General features: G+C 37.3%; 1 protein-coding gene across 1 annotated transcript; it reads left to right on the top strand.

The window, feature by feature from the left end:
• Positions 1-1,548: 1,548 nt before the first annotated feature.
• On the top strand, positions 1,549-11,463 carry LOC147403654 (uncharacterized). The gene is made up of 10 exons (XM_086439321.1): positions 1,549-2,162; positions 2,534-2,613; positions 4,819-5,012; positions 5,475-5,593; positions 5,921-6,735; positions 6,841-6,968; positions 7,709-7,768; positions 7,862-7,912; positions 8,894-9,020; positions 9,140-11,463. Exons 1-10 carry the CDS (start codon positions 1,837-1,839, stop codon positions 11,119-11,121), a joined length of 3,882 nt encoding a protein of 1,293 aa, XP_086295447.1. The 5' UTR covers positions 1,549-1,836; the 3' UTR covers positions 11,122-11,463.
• The last annotated feature ends 189 nt before the right edge of the window (positions 11,464-11,652 follow it).

Below are 11,652 nucleotides of genomic sequence, written 5' to 3'. Positions count from 1 at the left end.
AAGAGAAAAAATTTGATCTTAGAAGCTGAAGATGACATGTTTTCGGGGAAATTAAATCAGGGAATTTTTCACTAGTTGTAGACAATATGGGTATTTAGGTCATTTTATTGGGTAGAATAGGGTGTGTCGTTAGTCTGAAAACACCAAGTATGACAAATATTCACAATAGTGAGAAAAGGGTACATGTTTAAATCCCATATTTGACAACGACTACTCTAAATCAATTCAAGTACACGTGGATATACTCTACCAAGATGGAGTAGCTTAAAATATGTTCATTAATTGTTTCATCCATAACTAACCACTGCGTGCGTTTATATGCTTATGGACCTAATGAGTCATAGTTGTTCTGGCTATCCTATGTCGGGATTATTAATTTTGGAATAGAGAAAAGATTGTGAATGGAAGGGTTAGAAATAAGGTATAATTTTAAGGGTGTTTTGGAGTTTTAAACGTGACCCACCACGTTTTTGTTTATTTTTTTGGAATATCCCCGCATACACAAGCTGAGACATTTGATCTTGTTCCACGCCAAAGACTTTTGAAGTGACCTAAATACCCTTTTCTTCGACTTATAACTAAAAAAAATTATGATTTTTCTCTAGAAAATGATCAAGTTCGGACTCTTCAATCATTATATTAAATTATGTTAACCTACCCAACATGTCTTCAACCCAAACCTAAGGAGTTGGTGCAATGAAAATTTTGAATCCAATAAGTGATGAGCGTTTGTAGGTTGTGTATTCGATAATCAATATGGTCCCTTGAGGTCACCTATGAAGGCGTACTCTCACTTACTTGGAGTGTGTGATGTGTGGGTGTTGCACGTGCCTGGCAGAAGGACTCATATGCTTTGGTCAAGGCCTTGGCTCACCAAGCCTCACTAGTCAGATGTAAGTTTGGATAACCCTATTAAAAAAATGTCTTCAACCCAATAAGTTCAGCCACACATCGATTTCTTTGAGAAAATCCTTATTTTTTTAATTCAAATTTCGATCATATTTTATTTTTCAAAAAAATCCCATTTTATTTATAAAGGTTTATTTTCATCTTTCAAATTGAAGACAAAAGGGGGAAAAAAAAAACCTTTACCCAAGAGGTCGAAGATGAAAGTATTTACATATTTGTTAGCTTCTTAGACAAGAGAGTCATGATGAATGCACACGGTTAATCATATGTGGTCTGAATAACTGGCGTAGAAAATTTGAAGGATTGATATATATGGCATGTGGCTTTTTTATATTCTCATGAATGGTCGATGTTTCTCCATGTTTGAAATTAATTACATGCCCATTCACACCTCAGTCTTCTGTTATAGATTATGAAAAATGACCTAAAAATCCTTAACCCCTTGTATACGCTGGTGAAAACAGTGAGGCAATGACATTGTTGATGTTGATCATGAGGGTATTAACGTCATTTTCATTTGTCTATAGAAAGAGACTACGTCAAGGGAGTTGTGTCATATATTAACCAAAACTTAGAGGGGTACTTCTTAATTTGAAAGTATAATGACACGTGCTATAAAAGGGAGAGAGTTTCTCCAAAAACGTTGAGCGTGTCCAATTCAAAGTGTCCTTGCCGAAGTGGAGCGAAAACGTAACGTCTCTCCCCTCAGTTAAAACCAGTCGAAGCCTCGAAGGCACAAAACGTAGGGTTTTACCATTTTATTTTTAGGGTTTTCAGACGCCATGAAAGAAGAAAAAGATGCTTCAACAGGCGCTTATTTATCTCCTTAAATCTAGAATCCAATCGAGGAGGAGAAGTTGCAGGAGTTTAAGAATCATTCGAACTCCCAACAATTCAAAATTCTCTCTTTAATCGACGATCGAAGCCATGTCAATGGAAAAATATGTGGTAGAGATGAAGATCGCAGAGTCGAATCTCAAAGTTTGCGGGAAGCGCAAGCGAGGTCGACCACGAAAGGATCAGGAGATAGTCTTAAAGAAGATGAAAGTAGAAGAGAGCATGAAGCGCAAGCGAGGTCGACCACCTGCGCTTTCGAAGGAAATCGCAAAGAAGAAGAAGAACGTAGAAGAGGAAGTGCAGCGTAAGCCTGGTCGACCTCGGAAGGTTCAGACGAAAGTCGCAGAAAAGGACATAGGAGAGGACGTTTGTTTCATCTGTTATGATGGTGGGGATCTCGTTCTTTGTGATCGAAGGTGTGGGCTTTGTTTCCGTATTTTTTTCCAAAATGTTGTAAAATTCTCTGAATTTGGGACCCAGGCGAATAAATCGACGAATTAATCAAATATTTATCGATTAATCTGAAATATGGTGAATTTTTTTACTTCACCCTCCAAATTTTACTTTCTTAAACATTTAAATCTCAAGAAAAAAATAGGGTTTTTAGGAAGGTTGAAGATGATGGATTTTGGTAAGAAACCTAAAAACATCATTGGTATATTCTCTGAAATCATGATACATTCCCGAATATCAGAATTAACTGAATTGAGCCCTCACCAAATAAATGCAGAATCCGAATTTTGTTGTTATACTTGTAATCTTGTTTTTTCCTAATTGGGATTGTTAGGGAATGCCCTAAGGCGTACCACCCTGGCTGCATTGATCGGGATGTTGAATTCTTCCATTCCAGAGATCGTTGGTATTGCGGTGCGTTTGATTCTCTTACTTTCTAACACAAATTTGTTGATTTCTGTTTTAATTGTTTATTTTACTGGAACTTTGGATATTTTGGTATTTGTGAATGATGGAATAACGTTGGTGGTGTTTTAGCAAAGTTGTTAAAAGCTCCAGGCTGTTGATCCTCTTAGGACCTAGATAGGACTAAAGTGAACAAAAAAAAATGTTTTGATTTTTTATATGTAGTAAAAGCCATGATTTAAAAAAAAAATTATAATCCTCACTACAATCAAACTAGTAAGTCAACACAACTAACATGTTAGTACATTAAAAATCATTTTACTTATAAAAAAAACAAAAATTAAAATCATGTTATTGTCAAAATTCAAGCGGTTTCATGCTTCCTCTCAAATGTCTTTCAATTTTAGACTTGGCCTCCAAGTTTGGGTGAATATTTGAGGCACCTCTTATGTTCTAAAATTGATTAAATGCCCATTAGACCACGGTTTGTACAAAAATATTACATAAAATTACCATTTTAATCCTATGTTTTGAAACCTCACGTAAAAAAGGTGGGATTTTGGTGCCCAAAGTGGGACATAGGCTCAACTTAGCTTTTGAAAATAGTGAAATTGAGGTTCATTGTATGTTTGGAAATCGATTAGAGAAATGAGATTGTTTTAGTAAGGTTGTGTAACAATACAATGTATACAACATATTTGCATTCATTCTTCGGAAGGGCATTAGAATTTTATGCCTTGAGATTTGTCTTAGAGCGAGGTCTCACCAAACCCCTTGAGGCTTCAAGGGGGAAGCCTTTTTTCTCAAAGGCCTTTAAAAGCTTGTCTTGAGGAAAACACATACCCTTTTCTATGCCCTTTGACTAAGGCGCATGTCGCATAGGATTTGAGTTTGGATTTGGGAAGTTGGAGGTATGGATATGATCTAGTTTTAATTTTGACGCAAGGAGATCTAACCATTTACCCCAAAAGCTGGAACTGATGAGAATGGCGAAATCAATCCCCTTATCGCATAGTCCAGTGTTCCAGTCAATCAAGGCAGGACCCACCTCAATGCGAGGATGCTCTTACATCGTACACCCACGTTGAAAGACTCGCGAACTTGAGACCTCTTGCTCTAATACCATTTGATGTAGGGAGATCCAACCATTTATCCCAAAAACTGCAATTTATGGGAATGCAGAATCAATCCTTTATCCCATAGCCCAGTGTTTTAGTCAATTAAGGTAGGAACTACCTCAGTGCGTGGATGCTCCACACCTAGGATGCTTTTTCATCATTCACTCACGCTGGAAGAATGAACTTAAGACCTCCTGATTTGAGACCATTTGATGCAGGGAGATCCAATCATCTATCCCAAGAGCCACCTCAATGCAAGGATGCTCTTGGGTTCATGCATGAAACGAGTAACTACTCTCACTGCATAATCAAGGCAAACTGAGTGGACAACAAATAAACAACATGATTCACGAGATGTTGATAATACTTGGGTCTAAAAGATTATTTTTGTCTTCAATGGAAAGGTGGTGCTTGGCTTCCAAAGTAATATCACTTGATCTGGATCAATCTTTCTATTATCACAAAAAAGATCAATGGCTTACATCCTTTGAGATAGAAAAAGTTCCTTATCTAGATTAAAAACCCTGATACCAAAGGAATATTATGATGGGCCTAATGTCAAAAACACGTGAGGAATGTTGTTTGAGACAATTAATCATATAGTAGCCATCAATCATCACTAATCACCATAATATCGCCCACACATGCCAAAATGACTCGTTTCCTGAGCACCGTGATGACAAAAAGAAAAATGATCAGCTTTGACCTGTACAAAAATCCAATATCAATGACCCCTATGGACATGTCAAATCAATCTCGAGGGTGACTACTTCAACCCATATAAATGTGCCAATCCATGCCTTGTTCTTCTTTTTTATATTATTAATAGAAACAAATTATTTTCAAAATTCCTGGTTCTCATTTCTTTCTTCTTGAAAAGTGGCCTTCATCTGTTATCATGCTCAGTTTAGTGTCTTCGCATGGATGATGCCCTGTCAAGGGGCAGTATAAATGTGGCAATCCATGCCTTGCTTCTGCTGCTCGGATGTTTCCTTGACTTGTGATAGTTTTTGTATTATACTTTTTGTCTTTCAGGATCACTGGTTCGCCACTGCTAATATCAATTTCTGTATATCTTGGTTGTTGTCCTTTTCAGGTTGGCATGTATGTAGCAATTGTGAAAAGGGTTTGTCTGCCCGATATATGTGCTATACTTGCACATCTTCGAGGTGCAAGAGCTGCATCAAAGAAGCAGATTTTTTTTGTGTTAGAGGAAACAACGGCTTCTGCAAAGCATGCATGAGAACCATAGAGTTGATTGATAAGAATGAGCAGGGAAACAGTGAAATGGTATTCCAAATTCAATTTCTCATATGTGATGTTGTTTTTCAGATGATTGTCTTCATTGTTGGTCGTGAACTTGCGGTTCAATCCCTAATATCACATACTCAAACAGTTGTCGTTAGTGATACTTAATACTTACTTCTGTAAATTCTAGTAGTGTGTAGCTTATTGAAATATCTATCTGTTTTATAACTATGTTAAATTAATATGAGTCTGTCCAACTAAGTAACGGCTTTTGATGAAAATATATTTTCCTTCAGAAAATGAATGTTGGGATACTTATTTTGGTGTGTTAATATCAAAGTGATTTTGTGTAGAAGAGTGGATGACATCAGACCAGTGTTTCATCGGGAGTCTGGTGCTTTGTTAGAATGCATATGTGCCTCAATTCTTTGTAATTTTACCCATTAATGGTACTTTTTTGACACCTGTCCTTTTTCTTGTTTGTATACTTATTTATATGCATAGGCTCAAGTACGTTTTAGTGACAAAAATAGCTGGGAGTATCTATTCAAGGATTACTGGATAGACTTAAAAGGGAAGCTATCATTAACTTCAGATGAGCTCGCTCAAGCGAAAAAACGATGGTAAGAATCTGCATAGTGACAAAAATCTGCGATTTTTTGAACAAATCGTGATTCTAATAGTCATTGATTAGATCATATGATTTTTTTCAAAAAATCACCATTAATCGACAATTTTTTGAAGAAAAAAAAGACATTTTTATTTTTAAATTTATCTGATGTTTTTCCGACTTTATCAATCTTTTACTGATTTTTTCCAAAGTTTTCTCTTCCCAGATTATTCCTGAACCCAACTTTGTAACTAGGAGAATCTGGAGTCTTAGCTCACAAAGAGAACTCATTCGATGAATTATATGATGCTAATGATTATCTATGTTCTAATTCTGACAGCTTTTTGGAGAATCATGAAGAAAGTAGTTATGAAAAAATATCCAAGTCATGGTCAAACTCTTCCACCAGGGAGGAGGGTTGTTCCAGTGAGGCAAGAGCAGATAGTGGCGACGGGTTGTCTATGTCGGATGGCACTGAATGGGCTTCTAAAGAGCTCTTGGATTTTGTTTCCCATGTAAAAAATGGCTCAAAAGCTGTTTTATCTCATTTTGAGGTCAAGGCTCTCTTGCTAGAATATATAAGACGAAACAATCTTCGTGATCCTTATCGGAAATGTCAAATTGTATGTGATTCAAGACTGGAAAATCTGTTTGGCAAAGCATGTGTGGGACATTTTGAAATGTTGAAGCTTCTTGAATCACACTTTCTTGTAGAAAAGAATCCTCAAGGTGGGATTGTCAATACTGAGGCTAAGTTTGGGGCTGAAGGTAACAATGAAGCCTTAACAAAGGTGCGGACAGATAAGAAACGTAGAATTTGTAAAAAGGGCGAGGAGAGAAGACCACAGACTAATCTTGATGAGTCTAGTCTGTTGGAGGCTGAAGGTAACAATGAAGCTTTAACAAAGGAGCAAACAGATAAGAAACATAGAAGTTGTAAAAAGGGCGAGGAGAGAAGACCACAAACTAATCTTGATGAGTATGCGGCAATTGATGTCCACAACATTAACTTACTTTACTTGCAACGTAATTTTATTGAAGATTTAATTGAAGATACTGACAAGTTCTATGAAAAGGTTGTTGGCTCTTTTGTAAGAATAAGGATTTCTGGGTTGGATAAAAAACAAGATACATATAGGCTTGTCCAAGTTGTAGGTAATTTTTCGTTATTACTTGTTTTCTTCTATGCTACTTTTGGTGGTTTGATTTGTATATATTGGAAACAGTATATCGTAAACTGGTTAATGACATTGAATACAGGTATTGGGAGAGCGGAAGAGCCATATAAAATTGGTAAAAGGGCAACAAATGTCATGCTGAAAATATTAAACCTAAACAAGACCGAGAATATACCCATTGATATAATTTCAGATCAGAAGTTCTCTGAGGTGATTAAATTTACATAGAATACCAATGCTTCTCGTAAATTTACCATGTACGCCATGGGTTTGCTTCGTGCGGTAAAGTCTTAGAACAACATAAACATATTCAATATTTCTCAGGTAGTATATCCATTATGAGTGCAGAATTTCTACGTTTTTGTTTTTTTCGGTAGATAAAAGATGATTTTATTATAGAGAAAAAGGTGGTTGTGATGACCGGCCCTAGGAACAAAGATGAGAACACCCGACAATAAAGCACCCTACCCCAAGGCAAGGTTACAAACCCTATCCCATTTTACAAGAAAGTCTTCAAAAAAGATCCCCTTGAATTCTTTAAAAAGTTATCCCCAAAAGAATAAGGTCTCCAAGAATATGATTATAAGTTCTGGCCATGCTTTTGACAACCACCCTTCTGTCTCTTCTACACAATCTCCTAACATTCCACAACATAATTTCCAGATTCATATGTTAGCAGCTTTGTCTCCCCCTTTCCCACAACTGCCCAAAATAGCATTGATAATGAAGTTAAATTGGCTCACTATGTCCTGCAGTTCCCTATTAAGTCTGGGTGATTTGCCTCCTAATTTTTACCAATAAATGTATCTTTTCAATCATTTGTAATATATTAATTTTTATTTAGGTAGTCAATTGATATAATGCCAAATGTCCAGGTTTGCAATTTTATGTATGATGTGTTTGCCTTTTCAAAAATCATTCAGTTTGTTTTGTAAACGTTCTGTTTGCAGGACGAATGCAATTGTTTACGGCAGAGCATACTATGTGGGTCCATTAGGCAGATGAAAGTGGTAATACTAAAGTTTACTTCCACTTTTACATTTCAGTAGTAGTTATGCAGACCTTACATTAAAGTATGAAGATTTGTGGTTGCTGGATTGCAGGGTGAGGTTCAGGAGAAAGCTATAGCCCTGCAGGCAGTGAAAGTCAATGACGTGAGTTTCTTACCTTAGAACTGCCTTCCAACACATATCTACGTGCACATATATGTAAACTTATATTACTTACATGAACATGTTTTTGAGTACTCTTTCTAAGTAGGATCTTTGTCTGATTCGATTATTGTTGTGTCTCGTTACTATTGAATTGGGAAGTATCTCTAATTAAAAACAATTGTAAGTATTTCTGTGATATAATTCTGAGAATTTTGTTACTTTATTTATTACTCTTTCTTTTGACTGGGCAAATGAAAAAGGCAAAGAAAGGAATATCCTTTTTCTATTCAAGTCTATTTGGATGGTTTTATAGCCACCTATGTTTTGCTAACACCACCTATAGTGATCCTTGGGTTCAGTGTTCTGATGCCACATCTGATCCAGGCATTAAGCTTTGGAAAATTTTGGGTGATTGCCAGTGTTAATAAAGACAATGTCAAAGTAAATAATTTTGGAAATTACTTCTATCAAGAAAAAAAATCTATACTCATGTAAAAGGGTCTAATTAGCTAAGAAAATAATAAATCACATACATACATACATATATACATATATATAGGGTCACGTTTGGCAGGCAACGTTGGAGCCAAAATTTGGCCTATATGGGTTAAAGTTTTCGGACTGGGCTGATTTTTTTGTGAGGATGATCTCTACTGTGAGGAGATCATCCTCAGTTCCTCACAAAAAATCAGGCCAATCTGAAACTTCGAACCCCATCAAAAGTGGTTTACAAGTTGGAGAATTGTGGACCGTTGATTTTTACCATTAATTTGTAAACGGCTTTTGATGGGGATTAGAAGTTAATCTGTCTTGACTGTAGCATTTTTATTATCCATATGTTTTATTTGTTTCCAACAAGTTCGATTATCTATATTTCCCTATCTTGTTATTTATAATAAGAATTATTACAAAGTTACATAAATAGTTCTCAAGTAATCCTTGACCTTGTTCCACACTTAGAGAATATGGTAAAAATTGCAGCTTCTGAACACACCCGAGGAGCGTTTATGTAGACTAAATGAAGTTCCGGAAGTACACACTGACCCAAACATGGATCCATTTTATGAGGCTAAATACGATGAAGCTGAATTGGATAATATAAAGCAAGGTCCTTAGTTTTGGCTTTATGGATTTTGTACTTGGATTCTTTTCCATTACTTCATCTCGTTTTTACTTTTATTTTTAAACCTTATGACTAAATTGTATCTTTGCTTCCCTTTGTTACAGACAATCACCCAAAACCAAGAGATGATGGATCTGATCTGGACATCAGTGGATACATAACTGCTCAAGACATCATCTCCCCGTCTTCTATGGAAATCGTTGATACTCCACTACAGATAGCTAGCCTGACAGGACCAAATGAGACTGACAAAGTGTGGCATTACCATGGCCCATCTGGGAAAATTCAAGGACCATTTTCTATGGTTCAACTTCTTGAGTGGAGTACCTCATACTTCCCAGCAAACATGAGGATATGGAGAACAAACAAAAAGCAAGAAGATTCTATATTGTTGATTGATGTATTTAATGAGAGGTTTCGTAGAGAGTTGGCACAGTTGGAAAACGGCTTTTCACAACATCAAAAGGTTATCTCTTCATGTGATAATTCAACATGTACCGATGAGGAGCGAAGCAATATTGGCTCGATTTCAAATGTGAAATATGCAAGTGATCTGGCTGTGATGAGATCTTGCTCTACTGAGGTAATACAATCGCCCAATGTCGGTGAAATTGCTGAAGTCTGGCATTACCGGGACCCATCCGGGAAAATCCAAGGACCGTGTTCTATGGCGCAGCTGCTTAAGTTGAGTACAATTTCATTCTTTCCAGCCAATCTGAGAATATGGAGAACAACAGAAAGGGAAGAAGATTCTATACTGTTGACTCATGCATTGGATGAGGGGTTCCATAAAGAGTTGCCACAGTCGGAAAACAGCTTTTCTCAACCTCAAAAGATTACTGCTTCAATTGATAATAATAGAGCAAATAATTCAACATGGACAGATGAAAAGCGAAGTGATGGTAGTGGGATTTCAAACGTGAAGTATGCGAATGATCCGGCTGTGGTGACACCTGGAGCATCTTTTGAATCTGAAGCAACATCTTACTCTGCAGGGGTGACACAGTTGCCCAACATCAGTGAAACTGCCGAAGTATGGCATTATTGGGACCCATCTAGGAAAATCCAAGGACCAGTTTCTATGGCATGGCTGCGTAACTTGAGTACAACTTCATTCTTCACAGCCAATCTGAGAATATGGAGAACAACTGAGAAGGAAGAAGATTCTATACTGTTGACTCATGCATTGGATGAGTGGCTCCATAAAGAGTTAGCAGAGTCGGAAAACAGTTTTCCACAACCTCAAAAGGTTACAGCTTCATCTGATAATTATAGAGAAAATAATTCAACTTGGGTAGATGAAAAGCAAAGTGAGAGTAGTGGGATTTCAAATGAGAAATATGCAACTGACCCGGTTGTGGTGACACAGTCGTCCAACGTCGGTGAAACTACCAAAGTGTGGCATTACCAGGACCCATCCGGGAAAATCCAAGGACCATTTTCTATGGCTCATCTGCTTAAGTGGAGTACAAGTCCATTCTCGGCCAATCTAAGAATATGGAGAACAACTGAAAACAAAGAAGATTCTATACTGTTGACTCGTGCATTGGATGAGTGGCTCCATATAGAGCTGTCATCGCCTATGTCAAGTCCAACACAGGCGCTCGCAGTACAAGATCCAGAACCATTACAAATTTCATCAGAATATTTGAGCACTACTAATCAACCCAGAAATAATTCTAATCAGGGCTTCTCAGCATTAGATAACTGGGTGGGCCCACCAAATGCAAATAGTGGTGATTGGTTTACATCATCGACAGGTGCCATGGGCAATACTCAAAACAATGTATTGGTCTCCTCTGCCAATACTCAAAGTCCAGCAATGTTCGGTAAAACATGGGAATCAGGTCCAAACATGGGTTGGGGAAATAACAACACTGCATGTGGGCACCAACTGAAATCTAATGGGAATCGGTTTTCTGGACGTTCGAACCGGGGTTTTCACGGTCACGGTAGTAGTAGGCCATCGGCCTCATTTGGTGAGGGAGGTGGATCTTTCAGGCATCCCAAACCATGGAAAGTGTGTATATATCACGACAAGGGGAATTGCAAGAAAGGAGCCCACTGTACTTTTCTGCATCAATGATCGATGGAGACTGTCATTATGTACATGTAGGCGAGGCTGTGGACCATTCTTTTGTTTGGCCTAATTAGATGAACGGTTTGGATCATTCTCACTGCTTTGGCTAAATCGTCTGGACCCGCTTTTGAATGAGTGTTGGATCCTCCCCGTCCTGATACTTTGTTTTCTGTGGGCCATTGGCTTCAAATTTATTGTTTATAACTTTAAATCCTGATTTAAGGCTTGACAGTGTAGGTGCTATTTGTTTTTGCACATTATGAACATAAACAATGAATGCTTTTGGATTAATATTTGTGGATCCGAGTGATTGGATTTCATCCAATGTTGAGGATTATCTGTGCGACCTGACTCGATGGTCTTTCAAAGTGTGTGTTCTCCGAGCTTTTCTGTCTCAACTCTTCTTCTGTGGTTTTTTTCGCGGGAGACTTAACAAAAAATGATAAAAAAATACCCTAGTGGTTTTTTGTGTGAGATTAACTGTGCCATAAAATCAAAACGCCATTTTTATTAGTCTAAAGAGAAGACTACAGTCAA

This window comes from Akebia trifoliata, chromosome 4 (assembly GCF_017979445.1).
Source record: "Akebia trifoliata isolate Shusen 1 chromosome 4, ASM1797944v1, whole genome shotgun sequence".
In the NCBI taxonomy this organism is placed as follows: domain Eukaryota; kingdom Viridiplantae; phylum Streptophyta; class Magnoliopsida; order Ranunculales; family Lardizabalaceae; genus Akebia; species Akebia trifoliata.
This window is presented reverse-complemented; position numbering and strand designations above follow the sequence as displayed.